Below are 22442 nucleotides of genomic sequence, written 5' to 3'. Positions count from 1 at the left end.
CAGAGAAAAAGAGGAAGACCTCCAACGAGATGGATCAGCTAGGTGACATCATTGATGGCGTCAAGTGCGGCGGCGGTAGTGAGATTGGCCCAGGATTGGACATTGTTTCGTTCTGCTGTGCATGGGGTCGCTATGAGTTGGTTCCGACTCGATGACACCTGACAACAACAACAACATAAAGTATCAACTCTTTTTTGAGAGCTTCTTGTAATTCTAGTTTTTAATTATTTTCATCATCACAGACTTAACCTTCTACCTGAAAGAAAATTGGTTTTATAAGTAATCACTTGACACAAGAAATTGGTTGCAAAGAGCTTGCATGGGCAAGGCTGTTATTGCCAGCCACATGCATGAGTTGTTTTTAAATTTATGTTTATTTATTTTTAAATATTTTATTGTGAATTATGAGATAGCTTACATGAGAGAATATTAGCTTTACATTCAACCTGTCGTATATCATTTCATTGCCATGATTATAATCCCCTCCATGCATCATCAAACAACCCGCAAGCCTGCCCCTCAGTTGTCAGCACAAAGCCCCTCTCCCTCTCTGGGTCTAGAGTCCCCAGCCACTCCATCTCTCCACGTCATCATCTCTGCTTCCATCTTTGGTGTCACTGTTTCCCTGGGTAGGGTCCCACACTCCGCTGGTCTCCCTTGATGGTCCCAGGAACCTCTGCTCCTGGACTGCAAAGTCAACCACTCCCCTCCTTTTGCTATAAAACATCTGCCTTTATACATTTCCAACCCTCACAGTCAGTCTTGATAGCAATTATTCACAATTGTACCACAAGAGTCATAGCCCCAACTCCTTTCATCAGCCTTGCCCATGCAGATTGGATACTACTCAGTGGAGATTCTACCTTCCTCTGTGCCCTCTGGATCTAGGCTCCCTTTTGAAAACTTGTAAGCCAGTCACTTCTTGCCTTTGTAGTTCCTACCATTTTGGGTAGCCAGTGTCCAAGTTGCCCATCCCTGTCTACTCTGTGTATGGAGGGGGTGGGAATGATCCTCGCTGTAAAGATTTGTTCCCTCTTTTGAGCTATTGCATTGATAGGTGTAGGTCACATTCATCAAATTGTATCAGATTACTCTTTTTTTCCTCTTCTTTCTTCTTCTAATTGAGTTCTGATCATCCAGCCATTGAACCCAGGTCAAGAGGGTATTATCTACAAGTATGGGTGTCCTTGTGCATATTCCCTCACTTCTTATCAGCTGGACTCTTCACTCTCGACTCTAGTCCTCTGTGGCTGTCACTGACTCTGAGTCCAGGAGTCCCCAGGTCTTGCCATACTGCTGGACAACCAGGTCTCCACCCTGGTTCACAGGAGTCTGTTGAATGTGGTTGGACTTAGCTCGCAGCTTCATTGCAGTTTTTCCTTCACTTCCCCTTATTGGTGACCAACGTGTCTGCTCATGTATTCTCCTTGAGTCGTAGTTTTGGTAGGGGGTTTGCCTGAGGGGACCTGACCACTTGCCTTAATGTCTCCTGGGTGAGTAACTAGCTTGTTCTTGTAGTCGTCAGTTGGACTGCTGTTACTGTTTTGTATTTTTCCTGTTGATCTTTCTTTCTGTTCTTATGTTGCTTTTCCTGGATTCTTCTGAATTTTTTTCTGTGTTCTTACTTCCTTGATCTTTTTGCCAATCCTTTGAAGACATCTAAATCTCATTGCTTTTCAATTGTTTCCATTTCCTTTTCTTCCTCAGAAATGTATTCTGGCTCTACATCTCTGTAATTGGTTTGAACAATTCTTTCTTGTTTCCTCTTGTTAGCTAAAATTGCATCCTTTATCCAGGGCATTTTGGTTTTTGTATTTAATTGATGGTTATATGTTAATGTGTTTTTAGGTTCTCACCAGCTCAGTTCCTGGTGAGTGTGATTAGAGAATGGAAGAGTGTATACTGTTTCCATTTGCTGTTATGGTGGGTTTGACTTGTGTTGTTGGCTTATACTACCATTGGTCAGATGGTCTAGGAGCTCTTTGTTCAGTGGGTGGAGCTACAAAGGGCATGGTTGTGATTGAGTTGATGGGTGTGGTTGCTGCCTACTGACAGGTGGGACAAGAGGAGAAAAAACACACAGGAAAACAAAATAGAACAATCAAACAAGCAAACAAAAGTGAAACCAGAATATAGTGAAGGAGACAAAAAGGAGGAAAAAAAATATACATAATAACTAAAAAGAGTAAAGAGGAATGGGAAAATAGAGCTATACAAGTGAAAAATAAGAGAAAATAAAGGCAAGAGGAAAAAGCACTGAAAAAAAACCCCAGAGGTGATGAAAAGAGACAGAGACTAGAGAGTAGTAAACAAATATTAAGAGAAACAAAAGAAGAAGATTGTGGAAATGAGAAACAAGACAGAAAAAAAAAAAAGTAGAGATAGGATAAAAATCAAGGGAAGGAAAAGAGAGGAAGGAGAAGAAAGAACTAACAAACAAAAACAACAGAACAATTCGAGGAAAAAATAAACAAACAAAAAATCAATGCAGTTGATGAACCTAGAAAGAAGAAAACTGGGAGGCTCTTGCCAGCCAACGAACTCACGATTTAGGTGGCAGACGGATGTGATGGCTGAGTTCCAAGCCCTTAGATGGAGTTCCTGTAAGGCTAGGTGTTGTCTATGTTTGGGTCACCTAATCTAGAAGTAGTTTGTGGAGGCCCTTCAGATCTTTAGTATCAGTGTCTGCCAGAACCAAAGAGCAGCTAAGAGCAGGGTGGCTGGTTATAAAAGTTCCTGCTGGTTCGGAGGCTTTTTGGTTTCCGTAGATCTGGAGCAGAGTCTATCAGAACCCAGGCACACTGGGCATCTGTGTCATACTGCCTCTGGCCATCTGGCTCCAAACTCCTGAAGAGTAGGAGCCTGCACTGGGGGCAGATGAGGATGGGGACTGGCTTCAACTCTGTTATCCAAGAGAGTATGGTAAACAAGAAGGAATCATACCTTTTCCATTGCCCTTGTCAATCGGCACTGTTAGGCCACTATCTGTCTGTTTCTCCAAAGCTCTTCACAGAAGTTCAAGATGCCACACTGTGTCTGGCCAGCAGTGTATTCACCAGTCAGTCTCCTTCTTTTGCCGTCTCTGCTAAGCTTCTCTTCCCAATAGTAATTTAATCCACTTTTCTAACTTTCCTCTGAAGCTCAGGGTTCTAGAATTGTCCTCTTTGTCTGTTTACTTTGGTCTCCCCTTTATCTATCCTGTATCTGTGTAAATGTGACTGCCCAATCCCTTGTCTTGACTGAAGTCTCCCAATAGCTTTCCATTTTTAATCATTTTGTTTCAGAAAGGTTTCTATGACTATGTAGTAGCAAGCACTTTTTGGTTTACCCTCATGTATGTGCTAATCCAGGGCATAAGTTTTCAGGTAATGAGATATTGAATTGCTGGAATCATTATTTAAGTGTTCCTCCTCAATAGCGGAGCAAGGAGAAGAGGAACAGGACATCAGAGCAATCGGCCTTCTGTGCTTTCTCTAAATGAAGCCAAAAGATGACTTTTGCCTTTGGAATATGACTTTGTTCAGGTGTAACTGGTCCTGGATCACCCCAACTACTGTTCCTCTCTTACATTAATTTTTCACGTTTAGCTATGAATACAGTTTTTGTTTTTAACTACTTCTTGTAATTTAGGTAGAGGCCCCTGAATTGCAAATTTTGTTATTAAAGCCTTGCTAATTTTAAATTTAATGTTATTTTAAAATATGAAGTTTAGGTAAGTTAATTGGCTTAATAAATGTTTTGTTAAATGTTATTCTAACAATGATTTTTTTAATATTGAATTTAAATCCACAAAGTTAATTTCAATTTACCTTGAATTTTTGTCTGATTATAAATCTTCCCAGGGTGAATACATAGTTTTACAAGAGTTAGACAGCTATGATACTAAAGCTAAATGACTTAACAGATTTTCTGATGTATTTTATTACCAATTTTTTTTTTCCTTCTAGAAAACTGTGGAACATACACTAAAAACATGAGACCAGTATATCCAACGAAAACTTTTCCCAATCACTACAGTATTGTCACAGTAAGCTATACGTTTCAAATTTTTGTGTTCATGAGGAGTCCCTGGGTTTTTCAGCTGTTACATGCTCTTCTACTAGCAGAGAGGTTGACAATTTCAGCATTCAAAGGTGCCTTGGAAAACATCCTGGTGAACTGCTTCCCAGAGGTCACAATCTTGAAAACCGTGTGTTACAGTTCTAATCTGTACATACGGGATTGTCATGAGTTAGACTTGGCTCAGTGGAAACTAACTAAACACAACTGGTTCTTAGAAACCCACTCCATCAAGTTGATTGTGACTCATAGTGACCCTATAAGATAAAGCAGAACTGTTCCTTAGGGGTTTAGAGGCTGTAAATTTTTATGGGAATCAACAGTCTAACCTTGCTTCCACCTTCATAGAAAAGAAATGTAAATACAATGTGTTTTTATGGGAATAAGTAGGTTTTCAGATCATATAAAAAAAATTCTGATGTTCATTCTCCATTGAATGAATGTTTACCTACATGAGGACACCTAAGTTCTGGTCTTTTTTCTGCCACTAACTTGCTGCAACCTTACAAAGTCACTTTACCTTCTGCATCTCAGCTTTCTCATGTTTAAAAGGAAAGGAACTAAAGACCGCCAAAATGATTTCTTAGTTTTGTTTTAGTTTTAAGATTCTCTGATTCTTGTGTCCTGTTTTTTTCTCACTTGTCTCATAGCTTACTTCATACCACCCTCAGGGACTCAGGGACTCAGAATCTGAAGCAAGCCACTTTGCCTGAATGCACTTGGGATTACAGCCCTGCTTTTGAGTAAATCACAGTTTCCAGATTCAATATGAATCCAGAAAACAGTAGACTTCATTAAGCTTTAAACCTGAAGCCAGAAAATTAGTACTTTAGCTTGTATTCACCCAAGGTGTTCTTAGACCCAAGCAACAAGGAGTTTGCTCTGCAAAAATACTTTATCCAGCAATTCAAAAGGATAACAAGTTTCCCCCCAATTCCAAAATTGAGGAGTCATGCCAGTTTATTTAGAGCTTCATCCGTAACCTTCCCAATTTATTTCCTCCTGTTACATAATTTGAAATGTAAATACTGCACATTTTCTTGAGTGGGTACCTTTTGACACCCTTCTTTGTTCTTCTCTTTTTAAGCTTTATTATAATTCCTTGTAGTTGTAATTATTCATTTCTCATTGACCATTTTATTCTCAGACTTGACTCAGCTTTAGAAAAATTCATAAGTTGCATAAAACCTGTATTTTTTTTTTTTAAATTTCTTTAGGGACTTTATCCAGAGTCTCATGGCATAATTGACAACAAAATGTATGATCCCAAAATGAATGCCTCCTTTTCTCTTAAAAGTAAAGAGAAATTTAATCCTGAGTGGTACAAAGGAGAACCAGTGAGTTCTTGGTTTGTTTGTTTGTTTTAGCTATTATAAAATGGTGTATTATTTTCATCAGAGTAAAATACAAGATTTTGTGGAGTTTTTAATAACTTGTTGCTGTGTTCATCCTTTTGTCAGTGGAGAATGAATGCTGATCATTCTAATTACAACTTGTGTGTGTATAATAAAAGTAGTTCATTTCAGAGCTGGGTTTGGGTCATGCTGAACCATTTCTCTTTTCTCTTTGATTTTCCTTTGTATCAGTAGCATAATAGCATTAGTTTGGGGGCGTGGCACCTTTCTTCTGCCAAGGGCCATTTGGATATTTATAACATCACTCGCAGGCCATACAAAATTATAACTTAAAAGTTAGCCTGCTGTACCAAACAATAGAAAGGTTTATAAGAGGAACAATTTCACTAGAGAGGTATACAAATTTAGAATGATCAACCATTGAGCTAAAAAAAGGGCAGCATTTACCCAAAGACCTTAAGAAAAAAGGAGGAAAGGGAATGGGAGACACAGAGAGGAAGTGTCTCCCTGATGTTTCATAGTGTGTTTCATTGTGTGGCTTGAAATCAGGAGATGAAACAAAATGTGTGTGAATCATTAAATGGAAAACCAATCTGCTCCTTACCTGGTTTACTTGTTTATTGTCTCTCAGATCAAAAGATAAACTACAAAAGGGCATAGAAAAAACAAAAACAAAAAATAGCCTGCTGTAATGTGATGACTAGAACTGCAGTTACCTGGGCAGGGCCAGACCAAATGATTTCGAGGGTCTTATACCACCCTCCAGACGTTCCCCAACCTGGTGTAGGGGAATAATTGTATTCTCTACACAAGGCTAATTCCTTTCTGGAGAATGTTAAGCCTTAGCTTCATTTGTATGTATTAACTTAGAAGTTTCTCTCTGATTTCTGATTTAGATGTGTTCTTTTTATTTTTTAAAATTGCCATGGTAATTATACCAGAACTATTTGGATAGTCATGATATTCATGTTAAAATGAAAAAGAACCAAACGGTTAAGATTATCATTGTTGTTACATGCCTTCCAGTCAGTTCCAACTCATAGTGACACCCTGTCTAGGGTTTCTATGGAGCGGCTGGTGAGCTTGAAATACAGACCTTGAGGTTCAAACCAACTTTGCAGTCCAGTGCTTAGATTGCATGCCATGAATTCAAACTCCAACTTTGACATTTAGAGCTGTGTGAATGAGCAAATTATTCTTTCTCTGCTTCAGTTTCCTCATATTTACGCTGCAGATAATACTGTTAAGTACCTCAAAGGGTTACTATGGGGGTTATGTAAATTAATAATGTAAAACATTTCAAGGAATAATTCTTATGACTGTGCTTTAACAAGAAGTCCTTAATTAATATCAATTACATAAGTAAAAATGCCAATTAATTAAAGACATGTATATTTGTGAGTTTTTCTTCTTTCAAAAGAAGTCTAATAATTTGTGGTATAACTACAGAAATTACAGAAGATGCTAACTGATTTATGTCCATCTTTTTAGGTGAGATTGACAATCTCTGATTACTTAATTTCTATTTGCTATTATTCAAAGAATTATTATTGTTCCTTCTGACATGATTATTGTAGTCTTAACTGCTGATACTTATTAACATTAAAATCATTCTACCACTTGAGAGGAGTGTGTTGGTTTGGTATTCAGTGAACACCTGTTTTCCTAAGAGATGAATGTTTGTCTAATTTACTAACTTTCCTTCATTATCTTCCCCAGATTTGGCTCACTGCTCAGTATCAAGGCCTCAGGTCTGGCACATTCTATTGGCCAGGATCAGATGTGGAGATCAATGGCATCCTCCCAGACATCTATAAAATATACAATGGGTATGTGTAGGTGTACTTCTTCAAAAGGATCTGGAATAGGAAACTGCTGATTTTTATCTCACCCTCCTTTTCTTTTTTTTACCAAGTCCTGGTATGGTGCTATGGGTTAATGCACTAGACTGCAAGGTCAGTTTGAATCACAAGGTCAGCTGTTCAAGCTCACCAGTCACTCCTTGGAAACCTTATACAGGGCCATTGAGTTGGAACTGACTCAAAGGCACTTAAAGCAACAAGCGCTAGCATTTGAATATGTTGATTAAAATGTGAGACCCATCAGAAAAAGAACTCAAAGCATTGTAGATAGATTGTGGACCCTAAAATTACAGAAGATGTAATTTACAAAAGATGTAAAGCATCAAAGGTGTTTTCGAGAAAGCTCTGACAATAGGCGTGTGTATATATATATATATATATATATATATATATCTTTTTTTTTTTTGTGGAAGGTTCCTTTTAACTATTTTTAATAAGACCATAAAGTTATTGTATTTTTTTGTATGCTTATGGAATTTGTGGCAAAATAATTTATCTTCTAGTGATGTATTTAGAGGACAAACAGAAAAGACCATAAATAACAGATAATCAATTAATCAATCTATCTATCTATACAAATTTTCTCTGGTGATCTTACTCTATATATTCTTAATGGCTCATCTGAACACTGTGTGTTACTTCTCCCTCATCTTATTATTTTCCATTTTTTAAAAAAATTCCATAGATGCTAATTGAAATTTTATGTGCTGTAGATAGTACTAAGTATAGTGGATTCAAAGGTTAGTGATACAAGGGTAAATCAAAAAGTATTACTACTAGGGTGTCAGTTCATAGGTGTTGTAGGGATTATGCCAAACAAAACATGTTTAAGCATGTCTATGCAACCAGTGGATGGCTGTAGACATGTTCTTTTAGTAATACACTTATGTTAATCTTCATAGAGTGCCTTCAAAAAAGAAAAGGTTCAGTCAAAACAGGGGCTTCTGAGTGGCTCTGCTAGGCAAGTTCAGTTCAAGGTAGAGTGTTCAGTTCAGAAGATTAAAATGACTGTTTTTTGGGGACTCCAAAGATTTACAGCCTTGAAGACCCTGTACAGGGTCGCTATGAGTCAGAACCAACTGCATGGCACATCACCACCACCACCAAAGGGGAGATGTTGATAGAGAATCTTGAAGGACACAGGGGCTTATTGGGAGAAAGTTTTAAGAAAGTTGAAACTGCACTGGTGAGAAGAAACCATGAAAGTTATGTCATAAAATATTTTTCATCACAGCAATTCTCTGACTCATTCTACCGTCTTTGGGAAGCCAGATCCTCTTTATTCTGTAGCCCAAGCTTGCCCATTCAGGCTTCTTTATATTGTTCCCCAAACACAAGGAATATTGAAAAGGAACACGATTCGAGTACCTGGAGGATGCCAAAACTGCTGTTTTATAGTGGTATAAATGGAAGAGCCTAGATTCTTCGAGGAAAGTTTATTGTTGTTACTGTAATTAAGTTCCAACTCATAGTGACCCAGTGCACACCAGAATGAAATCATGCCTGGTCCTGCCCCTCAAAGCTGTTATTTTTGAGCCCATTGTTGCTGCCCACAGTACCAATCTGTCCAATCATAGGTCTTTCTTTCTCTTTTTCTCTGACCCTCCACTTTACCAGCCATGGTGTCCTTTTCCAGGAACGGATCCTTCCTGACATCATGTCCACAGTATGAGAGATGAACTCTCACCATCCTTGCTTCTAAGGGGCTTTCTAGATGTACTTCTTCCCTAGATTTGTTTGTTCTTCTGGAAGTCCATGTCTTTTGGTTTCTTGACTATTGCTTCAGGAGTGTTGACTGTAGATGCATGCAAAGTATAGTCCTTGACAACCTATATTTCCTTTCCATGTAGCATGATGTTATTTATTGGCCCAGTTTTGAAGATTTTGTTTCCTTTACATTAAGGTGCAATCCATACTGAAAGCTGTAGTTGATTTTTTTTGTGTGTGTGTGTGTAGTTGATTTTTATCAGTAAATATTTTAATTCCTCTTTGCTTCCAGCAAACAAGGTTGTGTGATTTACATATCACAGATTTTTAATGAGTCTTCCTTCAAATCTGATGTCACTTTTGTCTTCATATAATCCAGTTTCTCAGATTATTTGCTCAGTATACAGGTTGAATAAGTATGGTGAAAGGACACAACACTGTGATACACCTTTCCTAATTTTAAAGCATTTAGTATCTTTCTGTTTTGTTCTAATAACTGCCTCTTGGTCTATGTACGTGTTCCTTATGAGCACAATTAAGTGTTCTGAAATACCCCTTCTTCACAATCTTATTCATAGTTTGATATGATTCACACAGTCGAATGCCATTTCATAAGCAGTGAAGCACAAGTAAACAGCCTTCTGGTATTCTCTGCTTTCAGCTAAGATCCATCTGATGTCAGTAATGATATACCTCATTCCATGTCCTCCTCTGAATCCAGCTTGAATTTCAGGCAGCTTCCTGTCAATGGACTGCTGCAAGCTTTTTGGATTTTCTTCAGCAAATCATTATTTGCATAAGAGATGTGTTACTCAATCATTTCTGCATTCTGTTCTGTCACCTTTCTTTGGAATGAGCGCAGTATGGGTGTTTTTCAATCAGTTGGCCAGGCTTCTGTCTGCCAAATTCCTTGGCATAGAAGAGTGAGTGCCTGGAGCTCTGTATCAGTTTTTCAGTAGTCAATTCCAGGGGACTTGTTTTTCATTAATGCCTTCAGTGCAGCTTGGACTTCTTCCTTCAGTACCATTGGCTCTTGATCGTATGCTGCCTCTTGAAATGGTTGAACATCTTCCATTTCTTTTTGATACAGTAACTGCATTCTTTCCATCTTCTTTTGATGCTTCCTATGACTTTAATATTTTGTCCATAGAATCTTCAGTACAGCAAGTTGAAGTTTGAATTTTTTTCTTCAGTGCTTTCAGCTTGAGAAATGCTGAGCATGTTCTTCCTTTTGGTTTTCTAACTACAGTTCTTTGCATAGTTCATTATAATGCTTGACTTTGTCTTCTCAAGCTGTCCTTTGAAATTTTTGTTCTGCTCTCTTATCTCATTTCTTCCAATTGTTTTAGCTTCTCTACATTTAAGAACAAGTTTCAAAGTGTCTTCTGACATCCAGTTTGGGCTCTTCTTTTTTTCCTGACTTTTTAATGACCTTTTGCATTCTTCATATAGGATGTTTTTGATGTCATTCCACAGATCTCCTTGTCTTTGGTCATTAGTGTTTAATGCATTAAATCTGTCCTTGAGAAAGTCTCTAAATCTAGTTGAGATATAGTCAGGATCATATTTTAGCACTCATGGACTTATTTTAATTTTCTTTAGCTTCAGCCTGTACTTGCATATGAGCATCGATGGTACTGAGTTTCTCCATTGTCTCTTCCCATTGATATAGTTATTTTAATTACTGTCTATTTCATCTGGTGAGATCTATATGTACCTTTTATGTTGTTGACAACAGATATTTGCAATGAAAGTCACTGGTCTTGCAAATTCTGTCATGTGATCTCCAGTGTCATGTCTTGTCACTAAGGCTATTTTCCAACAACAGATCCTTCTTTTTGTTTCCAAGTTTTGCATTCCACTCATCAGTAATTGTCAATGCGTGTAGTTTTGATCATTTTCAGCTAGAGAAAGTTGTAGAATTCTTCAATTTCATCATCAATGACTGTAGTGGTTGTTGCGTATTTTCTGGTCTTCATATAAGTGTGTGGCTATTATCCTATTTCAGACAGCATTATATTTCAAGGTAGATCTTGAAATGCTTTTTGTGATGATGAATGTAATACCATTCCTCTGCCTAGTAAGCCATATATTTGTACCATTCAGAGAAACCAGTACCAGTCTGTATCAACTCACTGATGGTGAGAATATCAGTTTTTATGTAATCCATTTCATTTTTGATGACTTCCAGGATTCCTAGTTTCATACTTCATGCATTCTATGCCCTAATTATTAATGGATGTTTTGCAGCTATTTCTTCTCCTTTTGAGTTTTGCCTCATCAGCACATGAAGGTCCCCAAAAGGTTACTATATCTACACCATTAATGTCAAATCTACTTTGACGAAGCAGCTCTTCCCTTCCAATCTGAGGTGCTCATCTTACAGCACTGTTTCAGACAATGTTCTCCTATTATTCTTAAGGTTTTAGTGACTTACCACTCAGAAATGATCTGTTTCTCCTTCTTCCTAGTGTGTGTCTTAATCTGGAAGGTCCATTGAAACCTGTCCACCATAGGTGTCCCTGATAGTATTTAAAATATTAGTGGCATAACTTCCAGCAACACAACAATACACAAGCCACCACAGTACAACAAACTGACAAATAAGTGGTAGTGAGAAGGCTTGTTATTGTTAAGTGCTGTCAAGTTGGTTCCAACTCGTATTGATAGGATTTCCAAAGAGCAGCTGGTCTGTTTGAACCCTGACTTTGCAGTTAGCTTTCCAGTGCTTATCCTACAGTGCCACATGGTTGTTGTTGTTAAGTGCCATCGAGTCGATTCCGACCCATAGTGATCCTGTAAAGGATTTTCAAGGAGCAGCTGGTGAGCTTGGACCACCGACCTCTCAGTTCAAACAACTTTGTAGTCTGGCACATTAGCTCACAGCACCACACCAGGGCTGCATGGTTAGAGATATGGAAATACTGCCTTCAGAAGTATGTAGACCTGTGGTGCTAGTGGTTGTGTGCCATCAAGTCAGTTCCAACTCATAGAGATCACGTATAGGGTTCCCAAGGCTCAGATTTTTATGGGAGTAGAAAGCTGCTTCTTCTCCTGCAGAGCGACTGGTGGATTCAAACTGCTGACCTAGCAGTTATGCTGCCAGGACTCCTTGTGAATAGCCCTAGATGGAGGGCATGTTCAGAAGCAGCAAGTTTACATTATAACATTTTTGTTCAATAATGGTTTCTATGATTTTTGTGGAAATACTTTTTAATTTACACTCCTATATGGGCTTTGCAGCACTGTAGGATAAAGCACTGGACTGAAAGGTCTGTTTGAACTACAAGGTCGGTGGTTCAAACCCACCAGCCATTCATCGGAAACCCTATGTAGGTTGGAACCAACTTGACAACACTTAACAGCAACGTACGGGCTCTACCTCTCAAGGTCTAACAAGGACCACAGTTAACTGTACTTGGACAGGTACTGTGTTGGAGGTGTGTAAACAGGTCTGTGCCCATAGGAAGGTATAATTAATTTTACTGAAGAATGGTTGTCTGGAGAGCCAGATCCTCATTAGGGTTTACTTCCCTTCCCAATTTTACTATGTGTCATCAGTGGGTGACTTCTTCATGAGGTATCCTTTGCTGAAGTATTAACATTTGGGTTAATCCTATGGTATGCAGTGGGTAGTCTCAGGTATATAATGATACCCTGAAGTCCAGGAAGTAATTTTTATAACCTGTTTACAACTTCTGTATGTGGGCAGCTTTCCCTGGAATGAAAAATGTAGTTTAGACAAATAAAACTCTAACACTTCTTCAACACAATTAATACAGTGTATTGTTTTTAGTATCTCTTAGCATTATTTTCGGTAAGAAAAACGTTTATATTTTAAATATAAGCCAACAGTTGTCACAGATTTGTTTCATTTTGTTTATCATTAATGTTAGATCAGTGCCATTTGAAGAAAGGATTTTAGCTGTTCTTAAGTGGTTACAGCTTCCCAAAGATGAAAGGTATGTTGTTGATTAATTTCCATCTTAAATACTCATTGGTTTCATAGAAATTATGCAGTATTTAAAAAATAGACTGCAATAAAACTTTGCTGTTGGCTGTGATAGTTCACGTCTAAGTGAACTCTTTTGTGAACTGTTGCAGTTACTTTTTCAAGAATTTCAAACCTGTAAATGATTTCTCAGCATGTTTAGAAATATTCCTTAAGTTTTGTTGAATTTTTAGTTGCTATCAATTGTTGAATTATTCTTTTCATTTCTGTTTTTCAATGTGTTCGTAAAATATTACATTTTGATACTGTTTGATTTAGACCACACTTTTACACTCTGTATTTAGAAGAACCAGATTCTTCAGGTCATTTTTATGGACCAGTCAGCAGTGAAGTAAGTACATTTTTATCAGTGTTTATACTCGATTAATAAAGTTTAACAACAATTATGAGGATGGCGTAAGATCGGGTAGTGTCTCATTCTGTTATGCATAGGATCGCTGTGAGTCTGAACCAACTTGATAGTAGTTAACAACAAACAACTATATTAAACTTGGTATCATTTCACTGAATCTTGTTTTTAAGCAGCTTTCTAGACCATTTTATAAGATTCCATGATTTCTGGGAAGAGTTAGTGTTAAGCACAATTTTACTAAGCCAAAGAATATGCTTTAATCCAAATGAGGCTGGGAGATTATTTTGTTTACATTTTCTACGTTGCTAAATTGAACTGATGATGAATTCAACTCTATATGATTTCTAATTTCTATTCTATTCTGTTTCTCTTACTTTATCCTAAAAATGAAATGCTTTTTGATAGTTCTACTGCCATTGTTTCTGTATTTTATATTTTATTCTAGTTCTATTATCCACTCCTTATCTCCCTTGTTGTTAAGTACCATTGAGTTGATTCCGACACATAGCAACCCTGTATAGGGTTTCCAGGGAGCAGCTGGTGAGCTTGAACCATCGACTTTGCAGTTCAAATGACTTTGCAGTCTGACACATTAGCCCACAGCACCACACCAAGACTCAATGTTTGTAGCTGTTGTTAAGTGCCATTGAGTTGGTTCTTACTCATAGCATCCCTGTATAGGATTTCTGAGGCGTGGCTGATGAGCTTAAACCACCAACCTTGTGGTTCAAACCAACATTGCAGTACAGGGCATTAACCCGCAGCACCACACCAGAATGACTGACTTTATTCATGATGTGCTTTCTGACTTCCCTTGATGTTCTGGAGCTGTGTGCCCTGTGGGTTTATCCATACTTAGCCATCCCAGAGTTTACTCCAAACAGCATTGGCATCATTTGCCATTTTGATTCATCCACTTTATGGCTTCCCCTGTTATTGTTTGATGTCGGATAATATACATTTCAAATCCAGTGCTGTCTTTTCTGATTTCTAATTCATTAAAGATTTTCCAAGGTACCTGCTTCCTGACTCATCTTCATTCAAGTTTGAGTCAGTTTACTTTTCAGATCATATTCATTAATTTGTAAAGTCAGTTAAACTCTCATATTACTGGCACATCAAACTCAGCTTGTTTTAACACTTAAAATTTCTGATCCACGTTGTTGAGTTCATATTGAAAGAGATTGATCCTGTTTCATTGTAATCCATTATTACTGAAGGTGAAACATAATAAAGAAAAAGTATGCTAAAGTGCACATGGATTTTTCTCAGGTGGTTTTGAAAGGAGAAAGGAACAGATTAATACCAGAGAGCAATTTGCCAAAACCGTTTGCTTTTCTGTCCTTGTGATACATATAAGCAGAATATATGCTGTTTGCAAGAAGAAACTGGATTGTATTGATAAGAGTTCTAACTAAAAAAACAACAACAGCAATATAGAACTATCAGAGGCATTTCATAAATAATTTAAAGTTTTTGAAAATTAGAAAGCTTCTTTTCATTATAACATTTAAAATATTTACTGTGTCAGAAATCAAGAAGAAATTGCAGAAAAGAAGTGATAATTAAATGAGGTGTACATTCATTTCTATCCAAACACATTGGATTTGAGATAGTGTAAACTGAATGAATCTGGTTCAATAGGTAGCATTTTGAGGCTTTAGGAAGGGAGAGCTGATCAGAACACCTAGTCTTATTCCCAGAAGCTAAGACTAAGCATACAGAAGTCCTGGTCTGGCACTGTGGGTTAATGCGCAGTACAGCAAAGTCATTTGAACTGCAAGGCTGGCACTTTAAGCTCACCAGCTGCTCCTTGAAAACCCTATACAGGGTCGCTATGGGTCGGAACCAACTTGACAGCACTTAACAACAACACTGGAGACCTAGGAGCCCTGGTGTGGCGCTGCAGGATAATACACTGGACTGCAAGGCCAGTTCAAACCCACCAGCCGCTCCTCAGAAACCCTACAGTGAAGAGTGCTATGAGTCGAAATTGACTTGACGGCACTTAACAACAACACTGGAGTCCTGATGGCACTGTAGGATAAGCGGCAGGACTGCAAGACCAATTTGAACCACAAAGGTCAGCGGTTCAAACTCAACCAGTTAATCCTTAGAAACTCTATACTGGGTGCTATGAGTCGGAAGCGACTCAATGGCACTTAACAACAACAACAAATTGGAATCCTAGCGTGGCACTGTAGGTTAAGCACTGTACCTTAAGGTCAGTTTGAAGCACAAGGTCGACAGTTCAAACCCTCCAGCTGCTCCTTGGAAACCCTATACCAGGTCACTATGAGTCTAGTCTGAACCTACTCAATGGCACTTAACTACAACTATACTGTTAGTGATCTGCACCGATTTCATGCCCTTCTGTTTTAACTGACCTGCCTTGCCCAGCATGAGTAAATTAATTGCAGTATTGGCATCCATTGAATTTTTTTTTTTTTTTTAAACAGATAGTTTTACATATAAGTAGTCATTAGTGTGGAAAACATCACACGAGGTTACTTCCTTTTCTCAGGTCATCAAAGCATTGCAGAGGGTTGATGACATGGTGGGCATGCTGATGGATGGGCTGAAGGAGCTGAACTTGCACAGATGCCTGAACATCATTCTCATTTCTGATCATGGTAAACTCAGTGTACATCATTTACCTGTCTCCTTCTCCCCTTGTCCCAAAAGACAGTTCACTTGGTTATTGTTTACTTTTCTCCTGTGAATGTTGTTGTTGTTGTTGTTGTTATGTGCCATCGAGTCGGTTCCGACCCATAGCGACCCTGTATAGGGTTGTAGTTATTTGAAATTACATTGAAAAGAATTCACATATAAAATTTCATGTAAAATTAAATGCAGTTCATTTACCTTAAGAAATGTAATTTCTTTCATAATAAAGCCTGTAGAAGTCTTTAGGCAATGTAAAGCACAAATGAAATAGAATTCACCCAAAAACTTACCAACTACAATATAACTATTTTTCTAACTAGGGAAGTTTTACTCCAGGGATTTGGATAGTTAGCAAACATTTTTTCTGCTATTTAAATTTTGGCAAATCCATGCTAACTATGTTTAAATTATTTTGAACAGACTATTATACAGCACTTCCATTTCTTTTGGGTTAACTCTGATTTTAAAGGCCATATATATGAATTTTAACAATATTTTATTCTCATTTTACTTACTGTGTGAGCATTATAGCATATGTCTGTGTGGAGCTTTGAGACTATAGAAGTATACAAAATGTAGAAAGCAAGTTTTCATTTTGTATATTCGTTGTAATAGCCACCTTCAGAAGTCATTGCTGATAGCTGTTTCCAGAAACAGTCCTAAAATGTTTTATCTCAAAGAAGCCCTCCCCCTAGAATGAGATGTGTTTTCTTAGGCGAGTTGGGGAAACTATTTAGTATTTGGGCTTTTATTTTATTTTATTTTAAAACTATAGGTAGACATTCCTCTTCACTAATATAAATATTTTATAAAATATAAATAAGAAGAAACAATAATTTAGAGTGAAGAAAAGGAAAATGGTTTTGAAACCAGATGAAATTTTTGTGTCTTATTTATTAGGTGCTCATCTAACATAAGTGCTAAATATGTGCATATTGAAGGATTCTGTTCTGCATGTTAAATGTTGTATTAAAGTTTAACATGTTTGGGCATTTTTCTTCTAGGTATGGAGCAAGGCAGTTGTAAGAAATATATATATCTGAATAAATATTTGGGGGATGCTAAAAATATTAAAGTTATCTATGGACCTGCAGCTCGATTGAGGCCAACTGATGTCCCAGATAAATACTATTCATGTAAGTAGATCATTGTGCTAACTTCAAATATGATTACACTCAGAATGTTGTTGTTGTTGAGTGCCATGGAGTCTACTCTGACTCATAGCGACCCTGTATAAGGTTTCCAGGAGCAGCTGGTGGGTTTGAACTGCTTACTTGTGGTTCATAGTCCAATGCTGATCCTACAGTCTCACACCAGGAGTCTGAATACACTATTCTAAATCATTGTGGCTCAAAACCAAAGGGAATCAATTAGATTTTCAGATGTGTTATATCCAAGGGAATTTTATGAGTTTGATGTGAGGATACAAGTCAAACCACTTATTTATTATCATGGGCTCAGCATCAAATTTGTTAAGTATGGTACCCAGGATCAGGCAGTGTTTCGTTCTGCTGTGCATAAGGTCGCTATGAATCAGTACCGACTCAATGGCACCTAACAACACCAAGAAAAAGTACAGTCTTATGCTGTTGTGTGTCTTTTGTTTTGGGCTCATGATTTTTGTACTAGGAAAAATAGGGAAAAATTCAACTATATTTTGTTCAAGTTTAATTAATCAATTCTACTCCATTTTAAAAAGGAGTACCGATGTGGCCCTGTGGGTTAATGCTATGGACTGCATGGTCGGTTTGAACTGCACAGTTGGAGTTTCAAGCTCACCTACTGATCTTTGGAAACTCTATGTTGTGTTGTTGTGAAGTGCCATTGAGTCGATTCCGACCCATAGTGACCCTGGATAGGTTTTCCGAGGAGCAGCTGGTGAGCTTGAACTGCCTACCTTGAAGGTCAAATGGCTTTGCAGTCTGGCACCTTAACACACAGCAGCACACCAGGCCTATACAGGGTCACTATTAGTTGGAACCAACTTGACATCACTTAACAACAACACTCCATTAAAATAACTTACAACTATTTTATAATATTTTCTTACAAAGAAGAATGCTAGTAGAGATGATTAATTATATAAGCAATTGATTCTTGTCCTAAGAAATGACTTCCCAAAGCTATTCCAAAAAACCAGTAAGAATGTTTCTTTAAAACAGTGAAGAAGAAATTTCATATTCTCTCTTGACCGCATGCAGTCTCCAAACTGCCAAGAAATTTTAAAAAATGCTCATTGCTTTTCAAATCAAGTTCATTGTCATAACTGCTTTGACCTCTGTTACCCCTCTTTCTGAGTACCATCCTTGTTAAATTTCAGATACTTTGGGTAAATCTTATCTTTTTGTTACAATTAACCTAGAAGCAAACAGAGAAAACAAGCTTTGGGCAACACTTATCAGGATTGGATTAAGTTTGGGCACTGCAGTGCTATATATTTTAATAGATGCTGTTGAATATTCATGAGAAGAAACAATTTCACAGCGGGGAAGTAGTTATGCAAATATATTAGCATAGTGATACCAAGTGCGGACTTCATATGCACAAAGATAACTCTTAAAAAAAAAAAAAGTTTGAAAGTGGTACATAATTGTTATTAAATCTGTTTGAAAACCTGTACAGGCAGTGGCAATCCCCAGAGATGTTTAGGATTGAATGCCTAAGATGGAGTCACACACTTATCTTATGTAAGACCTTTAAATCAAAACCCAAACCCATTCCTGTGAAGACTGCATTCATTTTTTCACAGAGTGACCCTACAGGACAGGGCAAATATTCACAGAAGCAGCCTGCCATGTCTCTCTTTCCATTGGAGGCTGGTAGATTTGAACTGCTGACCTTTCAGTTAGCAACTGAGCACTTAACTAGCGTACCACTAGACTCCTTAATTAGGACCTAGTTTTTGTTGTTAGTGCCGTAGAGTCGATTCTTACTCAGAGTGACCCTGTATAAGGTGTCCAAGGAACAGCTGGTGGGTTTGAACCACTGACCTTGTGGTCAGCAGTCCAGTGCTTATCCTACAGCGTCACCCCAGGACCTTGTTGTTGTTGTTGCTAGGTGCCATTGAGTTGGTACTGACTCATAGCGACCCTATGCACAGCAGAAGGAAACACTGCCCGATCCTGGGCCAACCTCACTAGTGTTGCCATGATCAATGATGCCACCTGGCCGTTCCATCTCGTTGGGGGTCTTCCTTTTTTTCTCCAACCCTCCATCTTACCTAGCATAACGTCCTTCTCCAGCAACTGCTCCCTCCTGACAATATGTCCAAAGTATGAGACGAAGTTTAGCCATCCTGGCCTCCAAGGAGCACTCTGGCTGCACTTCTTCGAACACAGATCTATTGGTTCTTTTGGCAGTCCATGGCACTTTTAATATTCTCCTCCAACACCACAACTCAAAGGCATCAATTCTGCTACGATCTTCCTTATTCACTGTCCAGCTTTCACATCCATCTGAGGTTAACTTGGCTGCAGTTCTTCCAAAACGGATCGATTGGTTCTTTCAGCAGCCCATGACACTTTCAGTATTCTCCATCACCATAACTATGGTCTTCCTTATTTACTGTCCAGCTTTCACATGCATATGAGGTTATTGAAAATACCATAGCCTGGGTCAGGTACACTTTAGTCTTCAAGCTGACATCTTTGCTCTTCAACACTTACAAAAGGTCTTGTGCAGCAGATTTGCCTAATGCAATACGTTCTCTGATTTCTTGACTGCTGCTTCCATGAGTGTTGATAGTTGATCCAAGAAGAGTGAAGTCCTTGACAACTTCAATCTTTTCTCCGTTGATCAGATTTATTGGTCCATTGGTGAGGATTTCTGTTTTCTTGACATTGAGATGTAATCCATACCGAAGACTGTCTCTTTGATCTTCATCAGTAAATGTTTTAAGTCCTCTTCACTTTCAGCAAGCAAGGTTGTATCATCTGCATATTGCAGGTTGTTAATGAGTCTTCCTCCAATCCTGATGCCATGTTTTTCTTCATAGAACCCAGCTTCTCTGATTATTTGCTCAGCATACAGGTTGAATAAGTATGGTGAAAGAATAAACCCTGTCGCACACGTTTCTTAATTTTAAACCATTCAGTGTTCCCATGTTCTGTTCAAACAGTTGCCTCTTGGTCCATATACAGATTCCTCATAAGCACAATTCAGTATTCCGGAATACTCATACTTCTCAATGTTGTCCATAGCTTGTCATGATCCACACAATTGAAAGCCTTTGTATAGTCAATAAAGCACAGGTAAATATCTTTCTGATATTCTCTGCTTTCACCCAAGATCAATCGGACATCAGCAATGATATCCCTCATTCCACAGCCTCTCTTGAATCTGGCTTGAACCTCTGGAAGTTCTCTGTCAATGTATGCTTGCAGCCATTTCTGTTTTACCTTTAGTAAAACTTTACTCACATGGGATATCAAAGAGATTGTCCAATGATTTCTGCGTTCCATTTGGTCACCTCTCTTTGGAATAGGCACAAATACAGATCTCTTCCAATCAGTTGGCGAGATAGTCGTCTTCCAAATTTTTTGGCAGAGATGAGTGAGTGCCTCCTGTGCCGCCTTCACTTTCTTGAAAGATTTCAATTTTTTTTTTAAATAAATGTTTTATTGTGAATTGTGTGATAGTTTACATGGGAGAACATTTATTTTACATTCATTCTATCATACATCATTTCATTGCCATAGTTACCATCCCGTCCATGCATCATCACCCAATCAAAGGGTATACCTGCAAGCCTGCCTGCCCCCCGCCACGGTCCTCAGCACACAGCCCCTTTCCCTCTGGATCTCAAGGCCCCAGCCACTCCATCTCTTCACATCATCTTCTCTGCCTCCATCTCAGGCCTCACTGCTTCTCTGAGTAGGGTCGCGCTCTCTGCTCTTCTCCATTGATGGTCCCAGTGCCCTCCACTCCTAGACTGAAAAGTTAATCGCTCCCCTCCTTGCTATAAAATGTCCACCTTTACATTTCCAACCCTCACAGTCAGTCCTGGTAACAGTTATTCACTATTTCATCACAAGAGACCCGTCTGCATTTCATTTCATCAGCCCCTCCTGGACAGACTGGATACTATTCACTGGAGACTCTACCATCCTCCCCGCCCTGTGGATCTAGGTTCCCTTTTGAAAGCTTGTAAGCTAGTCACTTCTTACCTTTGTTTCCCTCCCCAACTTTTGGGTAGCCAATGTCCAAGTTGCCCATCCCTGTCTACTCTTTGTGTGGAGGGGGTGGGAATAATTCTTGCAGCAGGTATTTGTTTCCTCTTTTGAGCTATTGCATTTATAGGTGTAGGTCAAGGTTATCAAGTTGTATCAGATGACGCTTTTTTCCTCTTGTTTCTTCTTCGGGTTGAGCTCTGTTCATCCAGTCATTGAAGCCAGGTCAAGTGGGTATCATCTGCAATTGTGGGTGTTCTTGTGTCTGTCTGCCCTCTTCTTATCAGCTGGCTGCTTTGCTCTCCACTCTAGTCCTCTGTGGCTGTGTCATTGACTCTGAGCCCATGAGTCCCCAGGTCTTGCCTCGCTGCTGGCCAACCAGGTCTCCACCAGGGTTCACAGTAGTCTGCTGAACAATGTAGGGTTTAGCTCGCCGCTTCATTGATGTTCTTCGGTCACTTCCCCTTATGGGTGATGTGTGTGGTCGCCAATCAGAGTGTGAATTTCCATTGCATCTTAGTCTTGGAAGAGGATTTGCACTACGAGGACCCGACCACTTGCCTTGATGTCTCCTGGGCAAGCAACTTGCTTGTTCTTGTGGTAACAGTTGGACTGCCCTTATTGTTTTGTATTTTTCCTGTAGGTCTTTAAAAGATTTCAGTTGTTATGCCATCAGTTCCTGGTGCCTTGTTCTTTGTCAGTTCCTTCAGTGTACCTTGGACTTCCTCCTTCAGTATCAGGACCGTAGTTCTTTCTAATTAAAGCACACACACTCAAAAAACAGCAGCAAAAGCACCATACCATTACCTATTTATCTCCTTACATACAGGGTCCTTGTGAATCAGGACCAATGGGACAACACTAACAACAGTAATAACACGTATACATACATGTACATGTGACGGGGTTCTGGAGGAGAAGCACTGTTCTGTGAACCACAGTTGTTGGTTTAAGCCCACCACCCACTTAAAGACGAGGCTTTCTGCTGCACAAAGATTTATGGCCTGAGAAACCCTATACAGAGTCGCTATGAGCGAGCTGGAACTGACTTGATGGCACTTAACAACAACAACATACATACAAGTACACATACCATACATATGAAGGGCTTCAACAACATACACACAAGTACACATACCATACATATGAAGGGCTTCAACAACATACAAGTACACATACCATACATATGAAGGGCTTCAACAACATACACACAAGTACACATACCATACATATGAAGGGCTTCAACAACATACACACAAG

The 22442-nt window shown here is 38.7% G+C and overlaps 1 protein-coding gene across 1 annotated transcript in view; it reads left to right on the top strand.

The window, feature by feature from the left end:
- Positions 1 to 22442, top strand: part of ENPP1 (ectonucleotide pyrophosphatase/phosphodiesterase 1) — a 95237-nt gene that overhangs the window by 48435 nt on the left and 24360 nt on the right. The window contains exons 7-13 of the mRNA XM_006834664.1: positions 3948 to 4027; positions 5277 to 5396; positions 7134 to 7243; positions 12880 to 12945; positions 13254 to 13326; positions 15872 to 15980; positions 17019 to 17150. Coding sequence (XP_006834727.1) covers positions 3948 to 4027; positions 5277 to 5396; positions 7134 to 7243; positions 12880 to 12945; positions 13254 to 13326; positions 15872 to 15980; positions 17019 to 17150 — 690 coding nt within the window. The remainder of the gene's footprint in view (positions 1 to 3947; positions 4028 to 5276; positions 5397 to 7133; positions 7244 to 12879; positions 12946 to 13253; positions 13327 to 15871; positions 15981 to 17018; positions 17151 to 22442) is intronic.

The sequence above is a fragment of the Chrysochloris asiatica genome, unplaced genomic scaffold (genome assembly GCF_000296735.1).
Source record: "Chrysochloris asiatica unplaced genomic scaffold, ChrAsi1.0 scaffold00013, whole genome shotgun sequence".
NCBI lineage: Eukaryota > Metazoa > Chordata > Mammalia > Afrosoricida > Chrysochloridae > Chrysochloris > Chrysochloris asiatica.
This window is presented reverse-complemented; position numbering and strand designations above follow the sequence as displayed.